Source organism: Rhinopithecus bieti, unplaced genomic scaffold (assembly GCF_001698545.2).
Source record: "Rhinopithecus bieti isolate Rb0 unplaced genomic scaffold, ASM169854v2 scaffold_8675, whole genome shotgun sequence".
Lineage (NCBI taxonomy): Eukaryota > Metazoa > Chordata > Mammalia > Primates > Cercopithecidae > Rhinopithecus > Rhinopithecus bieti.
Window position 1 is genome coordinate 4,373,782 of NW_016806447.1, and position 21,334 is coordinate 4,395,115.

The window sequence follows — 21,334 nt, forward strand, 5'->3', positions numbered from 1 at the left end:
TGTTATAGCATAGGATTTTTTGATTTTATATTTTGGTCTTCATACAAATGAATTTTAATGATGATTACATTTTATAGAGTAAATGTATTACTACACCTAACTGTTCCTTTCCTGAACATGTAGATCCGTTTTCATTTTCTCCTCTGGTTACCTCATGGATTGAATGTTCTGCCCATGTTTGCCAGCCAGTTGTGTTTCCACACTTTTAGTTCTTGTCCTTTGTTGATTTGCTTATCTGGGTTCTGGAACGTTCATGCCACTCTGTGAACTTTTTATGTTTCATTTGGGGCAACTGTTTTTCCATTGTTTGCCTTGTTAATTTTTAAAATATATTGTAGTCAAGTCTATTCTTTTTCAACATTTCTGTCATGTCTGAGCTTTAAAAGTCTTTTACTCCCTTCAATGGTTTGATGTTCAAGTCGATTTTCTTATAGTTCTATTTTTCCACATTTAATTTCTTCAGGATCTAAGTGTCTTCCTTGCAATTTAGCAAAGGCAGGAATTTTGTTTATACTGTCTAATTCTGTCCTGTTAACCCTTTAGTTCTTTATCTGTCTCTGAGCCAAGCTGTATAAAAATTTTTTTTAACATAAAGAGATAATAAAAAATTTAGGAACACCATGATCATTGTTTCCATTATTATAGGAGAATGCTGTATCCTTTTTTCTAAACTTGCCTCACTTTTCTCTGATAATGTTTTTAGATTGGTAGCTAAAACTGTGTTTGTTTTGCCAAAATAGAAACAGATTTTGAAAAAAAAAAATCCTTAAACTGCTCAGAAGTTAAAAAAAATAGAAAAAGATCTCTCACACCATCTTATGCACAAAAGGTTGTGACCAGGTATGTGTGAGTTTTAAATGCATGTAGTACATTAGGTGAATTGCCTGCATGAGCCTAGGGGTCACTGCCTGGGGACAGGGAGACCAGGGAGATGTTTCCATCTTAAGGAATGAAACTGTTTCTTGCACACTGTCAACAAGCGGGTGAGTCTTCTCCCGATCCTGCTCTTACCACTTCTTCTCAGTATCCTGCTTTGTATCTAGAGGTTGCCACCTTCGGTTACCTGAGTGGGCAGGGTACTCAAAGTTAAGGGTAGGGGCTTCTCAGCCTGTGCCTTTGGCCGGCTCCCCTTGCTTTCCCTCTTCTCCGTGGTCACCCTAAGACTTCAGTACTCCTTCCACATTGATGTGTTCATCACCCCAGCCTTGCCTGGATCTGTGATGGTCTTTTAAAGCGTGTCCTCCTCCTCCAGGACCACAGCTTTCTCACTCCCCACGTGGGAAGTGTTTTCATGCTGTGCTGCCCACCCTCGCCCTCCCGCTGCCTCTGTTGGAATGCCCTCTCCACCCTCCCACCTGCAGAAGCCCACTCTTCCCAGAATCAAGCAAAAGTGTCTCCTGCAGGAGTCTCCTTCCAGTCGCCATCCCTCCCTCCCCTGTATCCCCACAACGCATTTACTGTGAGGGAGGTGGCTTCTGAAGGCAGCCTCCCATGCTCTACTGTAGATTCTTGGAGGACAAGAACCAGGACTTAACGTCACACCATCTCAAGAGCTTAGCACAAGCCGTTGCATGTGGTATCAGTAGCTAATCCCTCCTAAGCAGCAGGTGTGCCAGGTAGTGTTCTAACTGAATTTATGTGGATTTCATTTTCATAACAACCCTACAAGGTGAGTACGTTATTACCTCCATTTTACAGATGAGGAAACTGGAGCCCAGAGGCAGTGAGTAAGATGAAACCAGGGTTGAATGTCAACCCTGCCTGCCACATCTCAATCTAGTTTGTATCCAGTGTGTGTTCAATCACTTCTTAATAGTAATTCTCAACAGAGGATTAGGTGAATGAAGGAACCAATATGACTGAAAGATAATGATTCTATGATAGTATTATATGCATCCAATTTATCAGACACCTCTGAGGAATTAGACATACAGATGTTAATTTTCCACCTAATTCAAATTATTCCTTTTGATTTCTACTCCTTATCTCAGTCTATTGTTTCTAAAATTATTTCTAAAACCAACCATGAATTTTCTTACCTGATTAAATAGTTCATGGAGCATAACTGAACCTTTTCTTAATGACAAGGACCATCATAGTAATTCACAAATGTTATACTATAGTCTGAGATTCATTAGCATCTATTAAATACCAGGGACCATGCTGGGCACTTTTAAGTATAGTTCCTTAATTGCCTAGGCCAAAATTTGCTTTGTTTTGTTGTTGTTTTGTTTTGTTTTTTCAAACTCGTTTGTATTTCTGAAAGTTCCTTTGGTCTTCTTTGATCTTGTAGGACAGTAACTGATCAATATGCCCCTCTCTGCAGGCACCAGCCTTGGCTTACACAAAAGTTTGACTTTGAAATTTCCTTTTCTCCCCCATATTCCAATAAATTACTGTGAATTAACCTCTGTGTAAAATCAGGGAATACCCTGGATGAGAGGTGAGGTCACCAGCATTCTTAACCTGGCCCTGACAATTTTGATTGGTCCTGAATCTACATATTCTTATCTATAAAAAGACTGAGTTAATCATTTCTAAGTGAAGGCTCTTTGGTTATAAGCAAAATAAACTACCTCTCCTCTGGCTAATTTAAGTAAAAGGGGAATCTGTTTGGAGGCTATAAAGTAGGTTAACAGAATCAAGGAGAGCAGCTTAGAAGACAAAAGCAGGATGCAGGGCAGCTTTAAAGATCCAGGTCATGAGAATGTATTGATCATCATCACATCATGTGTCTGCCACCAGGAGGAATCCTGTCTGTTACTGAGTTTTCTTGTTTTTAAATTAAATTTTCTTTTTGGTAGAGACAAGGTCTTGCTCTGTTGCCCATGCTGGAATGCAGTGGCACGATCATAGCTCACTGTAACATCAAACTCCTGGGCTCAAGCCATCCTCCCACCTTAGCCTCCCAAGTAGCTGACACTACATGTACATGTCACCACGCCTGGCTCTTTTACCGTGTTTTCTGTCTTGAGGCACTGTGCTCAGGATTTAGAGACCAGAGGAAAGGAATTGGTTGAGCTTAGGTCCCATAGCACCCTTGACCGATGGTCTTACACAGCTGTACAGTACAAGAGAGGAAAGGAAATCAGGGCTACTACCAGAAGAAAGGGGAATGGTTGTCTAACAAACGAAAAGTCCACTGCAAACACCGAACTTCAAGCTGTGTAAGTGTTTTAACACGGAAGTGTCTATCAGATTTTTTAATATATTCTTTGTAAACTGGAAGGGCGTATAATTTATCATTTAGATTTGGCTTTGGTTAGAGGCATTTGTTGAGGCATTAGCTGGTTTCATCCTACAGGTGTTTCTTAGGTACCTGTTAGGAGAGGTTGTCTCATACAGAGGGAGGAGCACCTTGTGCTAATGAGAAACACTTGGGATCAAGTTCTGACTCTTCTGCCTGTGTTCTGTGTCCCCATCTGTGAAGTGGGGCAATACTACATGCTCTATTTGTACTACAGACTTGTAAGGATTCAATAAAATAAAATAAAATAATGTGGGTTAAACTCTTTGAAGAGCTATGCAAGTGTCAGATATTTATAGGATTAGTAGGCATAGCTTGGTGCTTAGTGTGATATGTGTGATATGCATATATGTGATATGAAGTGTGCTTCCTTCTATACACTCGACAGAGCGTAGGATATAGACATGTGATACGATGAAATATGTATTTAGTCTTCTTCCATTTCCTGGCATACAGCTCCTAAAATCCTTGGAATCTCCTAAGTGATAAGTGTCTTTTTGTATGCTAGTGAGTTGACTGATGACTGGCCGCCTCTATGGCTCCTGGATAGGAGCTGGTCCTGAAAGAAGAGGACAGGATTAGAGGGTTGAGATTTTCAGCCCCATCCCCCAACCTCCCAGGAGGGGAGAGGGGCTGAAAGTTGGGTTGATCACAAATGACCAGTGATTTAATCAATCACGCCTATGTAATGTAGTTTCCATAAAAAAACCAAAAGGACTGAATTTGGAGAGTTTCCAGAGAGCCGAACATGGGGAAGTTCCTGGAGAGTAGCGAGCCTGCGGAGGGCATGGAAGTTCTGAGCTCCTTCCCCTATACCTTGCCCAATGCATCTCTTGATCTGTGTACTTTGTAATATCCTTTGTAATAAAATGTAAGTGTTTCCCTGGGTATTCTGGGCTGCTCTAGCAAATTAATTGAGCCCAAGCATGGGGGGATGGGAACCCCAATTTATACCATTAGTTTGGCAGCACAGGTAAAACAGCCTGGGGCTTTTGATTGGCATAGGAAGTGGAAGGCAGTCTCAACCTGTAGAATCTGATGCTATGTCCAAGTAGAAAGTATCAGAATTGAATTGAATTGGAGGATACTGCAGAATTATTGGTGGGGAGAAAACGCCACACACTTCTTGATGACCAGAAGTCTCAGAAATCTTCTGTGTAAATTGTTACAGTATGAGAGCACAGAAAAAAATGGTTTGTTTTTTTCTACTGGAGAAGATACAAAGACTCGTTTATTTTTCTGCATCGTATGAAAGCATTTGTTTATTTTCTCATCTGTTTTTATTTTAAAATCTAGAAGGGATTTAAGAGGTATAAAGAGATATAATATACAGACGGTCCTTGACTTACGATGGTTCAACTTAAATGAAGTTGAACACCATTTCGCAATGGTGTGAAAATGATAATGTATTCAGTATGCCCCTCCAATGATGATAGAGTTACATCCAGATAAACCCATCATAAGTTGAAAAGATACTAAGTTGTTGAATCAAAAACAAACTTTCAACTTAGGATCTTTTCAACTTATGATGGGTTTATTGGGACATAACTCCATCATCACCGAGGAGGATTTTTACGTACAAGTTTCAGCCTTCAGCTTGCTTGCAGTCTGCCTGAGGCTACATGATAATTCTTTCACAATCTAAATGATGTCATTCAGAAGTTTATAATTGAATGCTAAAGACATGTACAGACATCCACAGGTGGGTGAGAAAAATCCCTGTGCTACTGTGGTTGGGAAAGGCCTCAGAGGAGGTGTGGGTAGCCCAGCTGGCCAATGCCTTCCTAACCTGTGCTCTTAAATTAGCTCTGTCCAATAGAAATATTACGTGAACCACGTGTGTAATTTAAGATTTCAAGATTTTCTAGTAGCCACATTTTTTAAAAAGTAGAGGGAAACAGGTAAAATTAATTTTAATAATATATTTTAATTTTACCCATTATTACTGGGTATCATTTCAATATGTAATCAATATAAAAAAAGGTTGGCACTGTTTTTGAAATTCTGTGTGTATTTTACACTTACAGCAAATCTCAATTCCAGTTAGCCACAGTTTAAGTGCTCAGTAGTCACATGTGATTAGTGGCTACCATGTCAGACATAATAACCCTAGCTGGTTTAGGAAGAAGGAAAGGTAAGCAAAGGGAAAGAAACTAAAGTCACTGGAATTTATCGAACACCTACTATTATCGAACACCTACTATTTATCAAACACCAGGCAGGGCTAGGGCTAGTGTGAGGCATTTGATGAACAAAAGATCAGATCCTGTTTTCATTTAAAATTTTGTTCATCATAAATTTTTGGCATAAATTTTGGTTTTAATAGTGCATTAAAATATTTATTGTGATTATTACTTGTTTTGGCACCTCTTACATTGCTCACACTGACTCTAGGCCCAGCCCTAGCACCAGGCACTTTCTAAGAACTTTCTAATGCTTCATTTGGGGGCACTAACTTCAACCAAATTGTGCTGTATATCAGAAACAGAGACCGAGTGTGGTGGCTCATGCCCGTAATCCTAGCATTTTGGGAGGTCAAGGCAGGAGGATCACTTGAGTCCAGGAGTTCAAGACCAGCCTGGGCAATAGAGTAAGACCTCATCTCTACAAAAAAATTAGCTGGGTGTGGTGGCATGCTCCTATACTTCTAGCTACTTGGGAGGCTGAGGTGGGAGGACTGTTTGAGCCCAGGAGGCTGAGGCTGCAGTGAGCTATAGTCATGCCACTGTACTCCAGCCTGGGCAACAGAGTGAGACCCTATCTCAAAAAAAGAAACAGGAGTGAATTCCTGTAATTTACTAAGCTTTGGGTATTATTTTTTAAAATAAAATTTCAATTTAATTCAATTTAGAAACAAAAAGACATTGGTAAACACATTGAAATTCAAACTAAATCTATGAACCAAACTGAAAATTTTGAAAATTCTTCAGGACCAAACCATAACCCAGGAGAGAGTTCACTGACTTTAATTCCCTGGTCAAGGTGACCCTTGACTGTTACACCTCCCTCATCAGGGAAGAAAAGAATGAAAACAAAGTTTTTGAGAAGACTCTATCCTAGGCCTCGTTTCCTTCCCACATTATAGCTTCAGTCTCCAGCTTTTTAAGGCTTAGTAGCTGCAGTCTCTATATAATGTTATATTGGGAATGTTATATTGAAAATATAACTTTGATGCCGAAAGAAAGGAAAAGCCTTATTAAAGTGGTGCCTATTTTCGAATAAAACCCTTCTTTCTTTCTTTTAGGGAACTCAGAAACAAAGCAAATGTTCAATTTGGAGATAATGGAACTACAATATCTGCTGTTAGCAACAAGGCATATGTTTTTGAACTAGACCAATCTGTTGGAGACCCTAAAATTGACTTAATTAGAACGTTAAATATTCCTGTATTGGTAAGTAGGCATTTTAATACCATTAATTTGGATTTTGGAAGAAAGGAAAAGCTAAGTTAATGTTGTTTATGATTTTACATTTAGGAGCCATTAAGTTATGTTGAAATATACATATATAAAAAGAAAAATACCTTTTTTCTTCTTTAAAGTGCATCTTGGACTTTTTTCTAAGATCTATCAAGGTCTTTTCAAATGATGACAAAATTCAGATTTTAGGATTTGTTTTCACAGTTTCTTCCTGTGTGTTCAGGATTAGCAATTGTACAAATAAATATGCCCCTAGGATTTTTTGGTAGCTCATAATTTTAAAAATGTTTATTTGCCCCTTTTCATTCAGAAATTCTATCAGTGAAATTTGTATACCATTTCTTACTTCAGATTTTTGTGTTGGATTTTATATTCTCAAAATTCATAAATTGACACCAGAAATCAATAGACTGGGCTGAGTACAGCCTACTGTGATTTCAATGGGCTCTGTTTATAATGGTAATTCCACCTAATAATGACACCTATTCTACATCTATTCTATACTGAGACCCATGAGACATTCTTTTTTTTAAATTAATTAATTAATTTATTATTAGTTTTTTTGAGACGGGGTCTTGCTGTGTCACCCAGGCTGGAATGCAGTGGCTCCATCACAGCTCACTGAAGCTTCTACCTCCTGGGCTCCAGGGATCCTCCCCTGACGGCCAGGGACTCCAGGCGTGAACCACTGTTCTTGGCCCAGTAAACATTCTAATTCACCTACACCAACCCCTTCCGACTCTCCCACCCTAACCCCTAGGTGACTGCTCCATATGCAGCTGGACACTGATGATGGACCCAGGACCTAGACGGTATTAGGTCCCTGCCGCCTAGTCCCAGGGGTGTTAGGTCGGGTTTATAATGAGCCTCTGGCCCTGCTCAGGAGGAAGGTAGCGCCACCTTGTGGCCAAAGATGCCGACATGTTTACAAGAGCTTTTCCCCTTTTGTGGTGTCTGGATGACTCAGAGCCTGCAAATGGGCTTTTTGTAAATATTACACTTATAAAATGTAGTACTGAGAAAGGACAGAGAAGAGGCTTTGTCTTCCATATGCAGCCAGAAAGGAGCTGACTGTCTGATTTTTCAGCTATTTAATCTCAGCCTTTACATTTATATTTCCAACCCACTTTGCTGAGGGGGTAGTAGGAGTGGGTGGGGGTGCTTTGGAGGGGATGCTGCTGTCTTAATATACCTCTGCTCCGCAGACTGTCATAGAGTGGTCCCGGGTCCACTTCCTCAGGGAGATCATCGAGGCCATGTTGAAAGCCTATCAGCAGAAGCTCTTTGTGACTCACACAGTTGACGAATTGCTTTGGGGCTACAAAGATGAAATCTTGTCCCTTCTCCATGTTTTCAGGCCCGACATCTCTCCCTATTTTGGCCTATTCTATGAGGTAAGTCGATTTTTCTTTTCAGAAGCTCTTTTTTTTAGCTGACAGCGGGTAGGGGCACCCCAAGCCAGATTAACTTTCAGTTTCTTCTAGAAATTGCCTTAACTTAACAAGAAATTAAGATATCTTGTAAAGTATGTGAAAAATGGAGTGTTTTTTGGAAATAAAAAAAAACTTGAGGCCGGGTGCGGTGGCTAATGCCTGTAATCCCAGGACTTGGGGAGACCAAGGTGGGTTGATCTCTTGAGGGTTAAGACTTTGAGACCAGCCTGGCCAACATGGCAAAACTCTATCTCTACTAAAAATACAAAAATTAGCCAGGTGTGGTAATGTACACCTGTAATCTCGCCTACTCGGGAGACTGAGGCAGGTGAGTTGCATGAACCCGGAGGCAGAGGTTGCAGTGAGCTGAAATCACACCACTGCACTCCAGCCTGGGTGACAGAGCAAGACTCTGTCAAAAAAAAAAAAAAAAAAAAACCCTTGAGTGCAGTGGATAGTTGGGAAGTTGGTAAAAGATAAAGTAACCCCAGGAAGGAAGAGTATTAGATTAGGGGTGTGCTCTGGGATTGTGATGAGTCTCCTCAGCTTTAAATTTGTAGCTGTTTTCTGGCTCTGCCTGTTCAAGAGTCTTACCCTCTTCATGTAATCCTGTAGCATTCCAGTTTTTATGGCAAACAGCACTAATTGTGTCCCTGGGCCTTCAGGGTTATACAAAACTTAGAAATTGTTAAAACAGAATTGTGAGCAAGTTTTTAAAAATTATCTGTGTGAGAGACAGGAGTCCTAAAAGTAGGGCCTCACCAACTCTGAATGCATCATTCTGGAGGAGCAGACCAGACAGGAGTTCCCTAGAGGGTCCTGTCTCAGAGGAACACAGCTTCACAGGACCAGAGGAAGCACAGATTTCCTGTCAAGCCCTGACTGAACCTTCCTTCTGGAAATAATTTCAGAAGAGCCTCCTACTGAGAGATATTATGCAGAGGTTCCCTTGAGGCCCTTTTGGTCCCAGTGGCTTCAGTCGGTCAGCCAGGTAGATCTTGTTGCTAATATCTCACCATTTCTCAGATAATTTGCATTATATAACTTGCTTTTTTGTTTTTACATCATTGAATTCACCAGACTGATAGCCACACTATCTTATGTGGTTGTGAGGATTTCATGAGATGATTCGTGCAAAAATTTTAGACCAGAGCCAGGAATATTATACTCAACAATTGTTCACTCCTATTATTATAGAGGAGCTACTACCTGTGCTGTTTCTGAGAAATCATAGCTACATGCCCAGATAAAGAATTTTAGGAATGTATAGTGTCTGTATGTGACCTTAAGAAATATAACTTGGAGAGAATATGCAATTGAAGAAAACTTAATTGGAAATAGGACTATATTAATACCACCTTCTTCCAGTGTAGCTATTCTGGTATAATTGGTCCTGGTCCTGGACTTAGGCTTTTAAATTTGTTATTATTGAGAAATAATTCACTTACTATAAAACTTACCATTTTAAAATGTAAAGTTCAGTAGTCCTTAGTATAGTCACAAGGTTGTGCAACCATTACTGCTAATTCCAGAACATTTTCATTATCCCAAAAAAGAAACTGCATACTCTTTTTGCAGTTACTTCTACTCCCGTCTTACTCTCCCAGGCCTTGGCAACCACTATCTACTTTCTGGTTCTGTGAATTTGCATATTCTGGACATCTCATATAAATGGAATCATATAATATATGCCCTTCTGTGTCTGCTTTTTAAATTTAGTATAATGTTGTCAGAGTTCATCCATGTTCTAGCATGTATGAGTGTTCCATTCCTTTTTATAACTGAGGAATATTCCGTTGTGTCGATATACCACATTTTGCTTATCCGTTTATCAGTTGATGGACATTTGGGTTGTGTTCCTTCTTGGCTATTATTAGAAGTGCTGCTATGAATATTTATTCATACAGGCTTTTGTATGAACATTGGGTACATACCTTGAAATGGAATTCTCTTGAGTATATACCTAGGTGTGGAATTTTGGAGTCCTATGAATTCTGTTTAATTTTTTTAGGAACTGACAAACTTTTTCTGCAGTGACTGCAACATTTTTATATTCCTGCTAGCAATGTATAAAGGTCTCAATTTCTCCACATCCTCACCAGCGCTTACCGTTTTTTTTTTTTTTTTAGTTGCCATCCTAGTGGGTGTGAAGTGGTATCTCATTGAGGTTTTGATTTGCAGTTCCCTAATAACTAATGATGCTGAACATGTTTTTATGTGCTTTTTGGCCATTAGTATATTTTCTTTTGGGAAATGTCTCTTCAAATCCTTTGCCCATTTTAAAATTGAGCTCCTACTTTTTAAAACGATAAAATAATAATATGGTTAATATAGTATTTAGCAAAATAGTCACTATTTTCTGGTCCTGGTTCAGTCTTGTGTAGCAGTTAGGCCCTAGTAGGACAGTTTCATGAAGATTAAATTTTTTAGTTACTGTATCAGTTAGGGTTGCCAGAGAAACTGAATCAAGTGGGTGTGTATATAGAGATGAGAAAAAGAGAGAGAAAGAAGTTTATATTATGGAATTGGCTTATGTGATTATGGGAGCTGGTAAGTCTGAAATTCATAGGGCATGCCAGCAGCTGGAAACTCAGGTAACTAAGTTGATGATGTGGTCTTGAATCTGTAGGGCGGGCTGCAACCTGGAAATCCAGGCAGAATTTCAGTGTTGCAGTCTTGGGGAGAATTCCTCCTCTAGGAAACCTCTGTTTTTGCTTGTAAGGCTTTGAACAGATTGGATGGGGCCCCGCACTCATTGAGGGTAACTTCGCCTAAAGTTAACTGATGGTAGATACTAATCACACCTACAAAATACCTTCACCGCACCCTCTGGGCTACTGTTTGACCAAACAACTGAGCACCATAGCCTAGCCAAGTTGTCATCAAATTATCGCAGTTACTTTAAATGATCGTATTCACGTATTTTCAGAAAAATGGGACTAATGATGGAGACTATGTTTTTCTAACTGGAGAAGACAATTACCTTAACTTTACAAAGATTGTGGAATGGAATGGGAAAACGTAAGTCTAATGATTTATCAGTGGAATTATTTTTTCAGTTTTCATTTAAACTACATATCTACTTATGTATTGTTTAAAAAATGCGTTTAGCCTTTTTTGGATGAAAAATATAAAAACATGTAAATAGTCTTGTAATTATTATTCTACAAATCAAGGTGGTGGTAAAACATCTTACAGAGTAAATATTAGTGATTTGTAGATGTATCGTGGCCAGGCATGAATTACAGGCCAGTGAAACTTCCCACTCTTGCTTAGTAGTCATTGAGTGACGTGTAGTAGCTACAGCACAAATACTTTTCAAACCACCACATGTTTTGGGCTATTTGGCCATTGCCTCTATGAAAACCGATTTGGGGCCAGGGACCTAGTTTTTCTCCCCCTTGATCTAATTAACACTGTTGTGTCTGTGTATGGATAAGGTACTGTGGGTAGATAGCTCCAGTTAAATCTTGCAAAGTCCTGACCGTTTAAGAGAATCTAAACTCAAATGTGATCATCTTTACTCTTTCTTGCGCTTATCAATTATAGGTCACTTGACTGGTGGATAACAGACAAGTGCAATATGATTAATGGAACAGATGGAGATTCTTTTCACCCACTAATAACCAAAGATGAGGTCCTTTATGTCTTCCCATCTGATTTTTGCAGGTAAAAGCTTTAAAGATAAGTTCTTTTTTAAAAATAAGGTCTTTCACTGCAAGACCACTAAAAGCATGAGGAATATATGCAGACACACTTATTATGCATGGATATTTATGCTTAATCAGTGATAAATGCTGATGGCATATCGAGACAGTATAGTGTACTGGTTCACAGCACAGACTCCTGACTGTTGGTTTGAATCTTAGCTCTACCACTTATAGCTGTGTGACCTTGGGCAAATTACTTAACCACTCTGTACCTCACTTTCCTCATTTGTAAAAAACAAAGATAGAAATTGTTAACTATGTTAGAGGTTATGAGGACAAATGAGTTAGTATTAGTAAAATACTTAGCCCAGGGCTTGTCACACAGTAACCAATATTAAGTGTTGGCTCTTAGTTATTACTATGAATATGCTCTGTCAAGCATAAATTGACCTGGCCAACTTCCAGTCAATAGGTCGTCTCTACATGGAAGCCAAATAGAGGATACTATTGTCCATATTTCAGGAGAGTGGTGTCCTCAGGGGAGACAGAAGGAATGGAATCAAGAGCATTATGTAGATAGGTTTGGTTATATCCATAATATAATTTTTATTTGTCTAAGTGGCGGATACAAAGGTATTTGTTAGAATATTTTTTCTCTTTCTGGTGCCTAAAATATTTCATTAAAAAATGCTGTGGGGGTGGTTCGTGCAGTGAAACCACCTATGTTATTTACAACCTTGCGAGAGATGTATCAACAGCTCTGGGTCAGAGATGAAAAAGTGAGGCCCAGAAGGCTATTCCGGCCAGCCTTCAAAGGAAGGGCTGAAGGCTCACTGGTGACTGTACATCAAAGTGGTCTGTGAGGCACTATACAGTGTAAGCGGTGGTCATATTACATGGGACCATGTTTGAAATCAGTAAGAATGAAAGGCAGAATTACATTGAACTCCATTTAAATAAATGACTGGGGCAAAACATGGAATCTGATTTTTTTTTTTGGTGGGGGGAAGGAATGAATATCAAAGTGTATATTCTAATAAAATATCTGTCCAATGTGACACTTTTCAAGTGCCTAAGACCCTATGAGGCCACGCCCATCGCTGCCTGTTCTATCTTAGCTTTGGCTCTGCCATGCCCTGGCTTTCCTGGCTTTGCTGGTGGCCCGTCCGCACTGGCATGTGTCCATGCAGGTCTAGAGGCCTCTTATTTTTTATGTGAGTCTCCATTCTAAATGTTATCGTCTTAATTTTCTACCACATATTGTTTTTTCTTGTTTGGATAATACCTCCATTGCTACCACTTAAACACCTTTCACTAAAATTCATCTTCTGCTTTATTACACGTTGAGCTGACAGAATGTCTTCCAAATATTCTTTTCTACTTACCCTATGAGCTTCTGGCCACGTTGTACCTGAGAACTGTTGCTAACTTGTAGATTTGGGGCAGATTACAATGACTAGAGTCCACATTCACTTTTTATTCTTACATCCTAACAGGTCAGTGTATATTACTTTCAGTGACTATGAGAGTGTACAGGGACTGCCTGCCTTTCGGTATAAAGTTCCTGCAGAAATATTAGCTAATACGTCAGACAATGCTGGCTTCTGTATACCTGAGGGAAACTGCCTGGGCTCAGGAGTTCTGAATGTCAGCATCTGCAAGAATGGTAAGAACTCAAGAGAGGGGATATGATAGGGGTGTCAAGAATGCAGAAGGATTGGAGTTCAACAAAGAATATGTAGCTGGGCATAGTGGCGCACACCTACAGTACCAGCTGCTAAGGATGCTGAGGTGGGATGATCACTTGAGCCCAGGAGTTCTCAAGTCCATCCTGGGCAACATAGTGAGACCCCTGTCTCTAAAAAACCAAACAGAAAAGAATATGTTGTCAGCCCAGTGGAAAGATCAGTTTCTTTCAAGAATAATGTTTCATAACATGGCTATTGAATGGTAAAAAATTACTGGCTTTTCTGTGATACTTTTTATTTCTAGAATGCCATGTCGTGTTTTTTTTCTGGACAGTGGTTTAGAAGTCTTAACAGTAATAATAGCTCATGTTTACTAAGCACCTGATGTATGCCAGTCGCTGTCCTAAGTACTTTACATATTTGCATGTAGTTAATGCATGCAAAACATTAACTGATTTCATGTTCAAAACAATGATGAGTCTGGGCACAGTGGCTCATGCCTGTGTTCCCAGCGCTTTGGGAGGCTGAGGTGGGAGGATTGCTTGAGTCCAGGGGTTCAAGATCAGCCTGGGCAACATAGCAAGACCCCTGTCTCTACAAAAAAAAAAAAAAAAATTAAAAAATTAGCTGGGTGTGGCGGCACACACCTGTAGTCACAGCTGCTCAGGAGGCTGAGGCAGGGAGATTGCTTGAGCCCAGGAGTTTGAGGTTGCAGTGTGCTGTGATTGTGCTACTGCACTCTAGCCTGATTCCGCACCTCCCGGCCAAAAACAAATGGTAAAAGAAAAAGCGGACAACTCGGTTTTAAGAAAGTACATATCATGGCAAAGATTCTCAGTGATTTTGAAGCAGAGTTAGTTTTAAATCCTGACACAAATGTCCCAGTGTTTCTTAATGTCAGAGCTACTCTGCTCCTTTCCGTGAATGAGGCAGAATTATCAGTGGCACAACTGACAAAACTGTTTTCTTCATCTTGAAGAGTAGTTTTAATAGCCACAAGTTGCAGAATTATTCACAATGACCTTACAGACAGTAGATATTCAGCAGCCTGTTTTTGTAAGTGGGGAAACGGGCTTAGAGAGGGAACACGATTTGGATGTGACTCCTGCCTCTGAGCAGATCTCTGGCGGAACTTAGTGTCTTCTCATATTTGCCCTGGGATTCCCTCTTTGGCTATAATTCCTCTCTAAAGTTTCTCTGGAGAGCTCTCTCTGTAGTCCCTTTCTCTTGAATAAAGTAATGTGCTCACGTTTGCTCCCGTATTAACTCGTTTTAAAATCTCCTTTCAGGCCTGGCATGGTGGTGTGTGCCTGTAGACCCAGCTACTCAGGAGGCTGTGGTGTAAGAGTCGCTTGAGTCCGGTTTGATTCTAGCCTGGGCAACATAGCGAGATTCCGTCTTTTAAAAAAGAAAAAATAAAAGAATAAGATATCATTTTGGAATAAGTCTGAGGTCAGCAGTATACCTCCTGATCCTTGTCTGAGAGGGCAGTGACCCCCACACCTGGCCTGACATCAGAATTATCTGGAGAGTTATTAAAAATATGTTGGTGAGGCACGGTGGATCATGCCTGTAATCCTAAGCCTTTAGGAGGCTGAAGCAGGAGGCTCACTTGAGGCCAGGAGTTTAGACCTGCTGGGCAACAGGGAGACCCCATCTGAACAAAAAATTTAAAAATTAGCTGGTCGACCGGGCGCGGTGGCTCAAGCCTGTCATCCCAGCACTTTGGGAGGCCGAGGTGGGCGGATCACAAGGTCAGGAGATCGAGACCATCCTGGCTAACACGGTGAAACCCTGTCTCTACTAAAAAATACAAAAAACTAGCCGGGCGAGGTGGCGGGCGCCTGTAGTCCCAGCTACTCGGGAGGCTGAGGCAGGAGAATGGCATGAACCCGGGAGGCGGAGCTTGCAGTGAGCTGAGATCTGGCCAGTGCACTCCAGCTTGGGTGACAGAGCGAGACTCCGTCTCAAAAAAATAAAAAATAAATAAAATAAAATAAAATAAAATTAGCTGGTCATAGCTCAGCATACACCTGTAGTCCCAGGTACTCAGGAGGCTGAGGCTGGAGGATCGCTTGAGCCCAGGAATTCAAGGCTGCAGTGAGCTATGATTGCAACATTGCACTCCAGCCTGGGCAACAGAGTGAGACCCTGTATCAAAAAAAAATTTATGTATATATATAATATATGTGTTATATATATATTACATATGTATTATATATCATGTATATATTATATTGTGTGTATATATTATATAGTGTATATATATAATATACAACTGACAAAAGTATTTTCTTCATCTTGAAGACTAGGTTTAACAGCCACGTGTGTATATATATATTTATGTATGTATATGTTAATATATTTGCTAATATATGAATATATTAATAAATTATATATAGTTTTATAAATATGCATATATCTGCATATACATATATTTGCTATATTTTAATATACTAGATATGTATATAGTATATATATAGGTATACACACACACGTGCACAAGCATGCACACACACACACATATGTCCTAGGGTCCCATGTTGAACATACCAGGGCCCCAGAATCTACACTTTTAACAAGTGATTTCCATAAAGATGGCATCTAGGTATTTGGGGACCATTGTGCGAGGGAACATGGTGCCCTTTACCTGGAGATAAAGACCAAGGGTGCATGGGGACAAGTTCCTGGTTGTGATCTCCCCCATTGCCTTACTGGTGAATAGTCCTGAAACAGTGTCCCTGCTGCCCCCTCATCTGGTGTGCATCTGGCTCAAAGCAAAAATGTAGATATATTTTCTCTTGCTGTCTTTATTAAATTCTGTTTCGTCAAGAAGCTGATGCCAGAATCAACAGAAATACTCTACTTTACACATTTAAACTTCTTGCTACAATCCTTTCCTCTTCCCTGTTGTGTATTCCCAAATTGGGACTGCAGTGAAACTCTCCAGGATTATCCTCCAGTGTTTTGAATTCTCCAGGGAAACATTTTGGATAGCAGGATGAGTGAGTGTTCTGGAGTCAGGCAGATCTGGGTTTGAATCCTCTTCTATTTGTTGGCAAATTGGCCAAAGTTTATTAAGGAGGGTTCCAGACATCAGTTTTCTCATTAATAAAATGGAGGTGATTATAGCTTCTTGAGGTTGTGTGAGAGTTAGAAATAATATATATAAAACACTCAGGACAGTAGTCCTTATTAAGCCCTCAACAGATTTTAAAAATACATTTTCGAGGTCATTATAGGTCACAAAGAAGGAAGTCATGGCTTTGTGGAACTGTTCAGCAGTAAACAGCAAAATGCATGTGCATGTGAGAGATGTGTGATGTGTTCCTTGAGCCATGGGCTGGTGGATATGTAAGCAAATGTAAATAACTTGCCGATAAGCTCCTTTCTCCAAAAATATATTGCCCTGGCAGCAATTACTGGGTCCCTCTCTTCTTTTCAATAGCCAGATCTAGAATAGGTTTCCTTAGTACCTTGTTTCCCTATTTGGTTCTATGTATTTATATATATATATATATATATATAAAACATTAAATTTACATAAACACTTATTTGGTTCTCAAAATGAATAGGAGAGGGAAAAAACCCAGAATCTTTGTGATCTGGTTAGAGGCTGGGTGTATAGCACAGCCAGGCTAACTCTTAAAAAATTATATAAGCCAGGTGTGGTGGCTCGAGCCTGTAATCTCAGCACTTTGGAAGGCTGAGGTGGGCAGATCACTTGAGGTAAGGAGTTTGAGACCAGCCTGGCCAACATGGTGAAACACTGTCTCTACTAAAAATACAAAAAAATTATCTGGGTGTGGTGGCGCGTGCCTGTAATCCCAGCTACTTGGGAGGCTGAGGCAGGAGAATCACTTGAACCCGGGAGGCAGAGGTTGCAGTGAGCTGAGATCGTGCCTATCTTTGGTAAAAAACAAAAAACAAAAAAACCACCACAATTTTTTTTTAAATTTTAGAAATAGCAAGAAATAAAAAGCCCACTTACTCCTAGAGAATTGTAGTTGAAACTAGTGCTTTGAGGTACAATACCCCTCATTCACTTAGTATTCTGCCTTCATAACCTGATGGCTAGCTGTCCCTGGGTAAATTTTGTAACTTTTGTGAATCTCACTTTCTTCAAATGCAAAGTGAGGCTAATAGTTCTAACTTCATTGGGCTGTTGGGAGCATTAATTAAAATAATGTATATGAAGCACTTATACTTTAACTTCTGTAAATATATGTTGAAGAATAAATAATTCAGCCTGAACTTCAGTATATAATGAGGAATGAAAATTGGGGGTAAATGAGATGTCAGAAAATGAAGTATAAATCCTGAACTAGGAGGTAAAGAATGGTGTTTTAGCCTGCCCAAGTTAATTTATATGTAGCTTTTTAATTTTTCTTTAGGAACCAGGCTGTGGCCAGGAACTTTTATATTCAGCTTAGATTTTAAGAACAGCATCATTCATTTCTGTTTTCCTTCAAACGCAGGTGCACCCATCATTATGTCTTTCCCACACTTTTACCAAGCAGATGAGAGGTTTGTTTCTGCCATAGAAGGCATGCACCCAAATAAGGAAGACCATGAGACATTTGTGGACATTAATCCTGTGAGTACATACTTCCTCCTGGTAAAAGAGCCTATGTTTTATTCTGTCTATACAGTGTTCACCAGTTTAGTCCTGAGCCTTCTTTAAAAACATCCTTACTTTCATATACATATTCAAGTGGGAGAAATTCAGTTTAGTGCTGGTGGAGGCATTGTCTCCTAGCCCTGTAATTAGAAGGCTGAATTGTGTGGATTGAATAGCAGAAATACAAGCAAACCTGCCTTTAACAAAAAGCAACAGTGAAAACTCAGTTATTGGAAACTACTGAGATCGGACCCATGTAACCCGGTCAATCTTCTGTTGCTAGCCTTGGACCTCAACATATATTTATTTCTCCCCTTGGGACACAGATCAAAAAAGTTAAAGATGTCCCTTTGCTTCCCCACTGCCAGGAGTATTTTGGTTGAAATATGAATATGTATATTAACCTCAGGCACTTTTGGCAAACTTCTTTCTGCAGGTTATTTGAGAGTTTATTATCTTATTAATTATAAAGGTATCAGATATACATAGAGGAGACATGTGTGTGTGTGTGTGTGTGTGTGTGTGTGTGTGTGTATAATACACATTTAATCCTGTATTCATAGAGGAGAAAACAAAACCATGCTAACCATGTCTTCATTTTGGAATTTGAACATTATGGACCAATGAAAAAAAAAAGCAAGAACATTCTTTTAGCACAGTATTTTATGGGTACTTCACACTCTTAGCTACACACATTGCATTTGTGTCTGAGAAACCATTGATCTTATGCTCTGGTGAATAAGATCGTGTATGGTTTTCTCCTTTTTCTCTCTTAGCCATCAGCTGATCAGTTCCCTTGGATCAGCCAAACTGTTAGCAGTGCTTGTCACCAAGGGATGAATGCAGTCTTATAACCTTAGTGCAAAGATGGAGCTGCCCTAAGGAAGACAAGTGCTGCAGTTGTCCCCCGTGGCTGTGCTAGGTGGGCCCTATACTTGGATGCCACTCTCTGGCAGTGACCACCACCCTCTGCTTAGCTCTCTGGACAACTGCCTGGAAATCCAGACGTGACAGGCTATCTTTTGGGTCTCCTTCCTGTTGGAGTCCTTCTAAGGCTGTGCTACTCAGAGTGGCAGCATCCTGGGAGCTTGTTAGAAATGGCCAGTCTACTGAATCTGAGCCTACGTTTTAACAGGATTCCCAAGGACCCACATTCATACTCATGTTTGAGACACATTGGTGTACCAGCCACCTAATACATGGTTCTCATTCTGTTCTGGGGATCACTTTTACTTGTTTCCACTCTGCCTGTCACACATGGTAATGGTCACCTTGTTAATCAGGACTACACAGAAATGGTGCTCTATTGAAAAAGTTGTTTGCAGTTTAATAAATCCTAATGTTTCCTTTTCACTTCTCTGATTTGCAGTTGACTGGAATAATCCTAAAAGCAGCCAAGAGGTTCCAAATCAACATTTATGTCAAAAAATTAGATGACTTTGTGTAAGTTTTGCTTCTTTCTATGGAGGAGACAGCAGTTTTGCTCCATTGCCCTTCTGGTGGGGTTGATGGCAGGAGGAGTACAGCCCACTTCACCTAAGTCTGCTCACCCCTGCCCTTCAGGGATAGGGCAGGATCAGCATTTTCATGGGTGCCTTGGTCTTGGAATTTACTTGTTGTATTTAATCATACACTTACAGAGTGCTTCCCATGGATCAGGTATTATTCTTAGCACCTTATGTAGATTCACATATAACCTTGTATTATCCCCATTTTACAGATGAGGAAACAGAAGCAGAGCGTTTAGGTAACTTGCTAGAGGCCACACAGCCTTACTATCTAGTCAACTTTTATCCACCTCACTAAGCCTTTCTCTCATGCACCTTGACTCTCTTGGTGTATTAGGCTGTTCTTGTGTTGCTATAAAGAAATACCTGGCTGGGCGCAGTGGCTCACGCCTGTAATCCCAGCACTTTAGGAGGCCAAGGCGGGTGGATCACGAGGTCAGGAGATCGAGACCATTCTGGCCAACATGGTGAAACCCTGTCTCTACTAAAAATTCAAAAATTAGCTGGGCGTGGTGGTGGGCGCCTGTAATCCGAGCTATTTGAGAGGCTGAGGCAGGAGAATCGCTTGAACCAGGGAATCGGAGGTTGCAGTGAGCTGAGATAGTGCCACTGCACTCCAGTCTGGTGACGGAGCAAGACTCTGTCTCAGAAAAAAAAAAAGAAAGAGAGAGAGAGAGGGAGGGAGGGAGGGAAGGAAGGGGGGGAAGGAAAGGAAGGAAGGAAAGAAAGACCTGAGATTGGTTAATTTATAGAGATTTAATTGGCTCACAGTTCCGTAGGCTGTACAGGAAGCATGGTGCTGGCATCTGCTCAATGTCTAGGGATGCCTCAGGGAGCTTTTGCTCATGACAGAAGATGAAGCAGGAACAAAGTACATCACATGGGGTGAGCAGGAGCAAGAGAGAGAGGAGGGGAGGTGCCACACACTTTTAAATACCAGATCCCATGAGAACTCACTATCACAAGGACAGCCCCAAGGGAATTGTGCTAAACCATTCATGAGAAATCCACCGCCATGATCCAACCACTGCCCACCAAGCCCCACCTCCAACACTGGGGATTACATTTCACCCTGAGATTTGGGGGAAAAAGTATCCAAACTCTATCACTCAGAGACTTGAGACAGAGTTTCTTCCTCTTCCCCTCTCTCTGTTCCCACTGGTCCCACTTGGGGCCAACCATAGCTCTCATTTGTATAGTTATAATCTCTTGAGTCTAGCCTTACCTCCCCATGCTGCAACTTAATTTGGATTCCAAAGTATAATCTCCTGCTCAGATTTTTCAATGGGAATTTTTTAGATACAAGAAAATTATGATATAAAGTTGAATGAAATAAACAGGATGCAAAACTCTGCATAATTATCTATCTATAAAACTTGACTTGTTTACCTCATTGAATTTGCCAGATTTAATCCCAGGTGTCATGGCTTTTTCTAAGAAGTAGATGTGGTTTACAAGAATGCATTTTGTCATCTGTGTGTGTATTTCTGAGGCAGGATAATTTAGTAGTTAAGAGCTGGAACCTTAGAATCAAAGTGGAATTACATTTCTGGCTCCATCACTTACTTGTAGTGATCCTAGGCAAATTGTGTAGCCTCTCTGAGTCAGAATTTTCTCATCTGTAAACCTAGGACAGTAATACCTACTGCATGTTACTACTGTAGGAATTGAGTGAGATAATATCCCAAAAACACCTGGCACAGAGCTGGCATGTGGTACGTGCTCTTGTTGGCTCTTGTTGCAAAGATGGTACTTCAGTGGCCTAGTT

At 40.3% G+C, this 21,334-nt stretch overlaps 1 protein-coding gene across 1 annotated transcript in view; it reads left to right on the forward strand.

Annotated features, from left to right (window-relative positions):
• Positions 1-21,334, forward strand: part of SCARB2 (scavenger receptor class B member 2) — a 59,204-nt gene that overhangs the window by 29,647 nt on the left and 8,223 nt on the right. Inside the window, exons 3-9 of the mRNA XM_017876564.1 lie at positions 6,492-6,639; positions 7,872-8,060; positions 11,029-11,120; positions 11,649-11,768; positions 13,246-13,415; positions 17,916-18,034; positions 19,428-19,501. Of these exons, the coding sequence (XP_017732053.1) occupies positions 6,492-6,639; positions 7,872-8,060; positions 11,029-11,120; positions 11,649-11,768; positions 13,246-13,415; positions 17,916-18,034; positions 19,428-19,501 (912 nt within the window). The remainder of the gene's footprint in view (positions 1-6,491; positions 6,640-7,871; positions 8,061-11,028; positions 11,121-11,648; positions 11,769-13,245; positions 13,416-17,915; positions 18,035-19,427; positions 19,502-21,334) is intronic.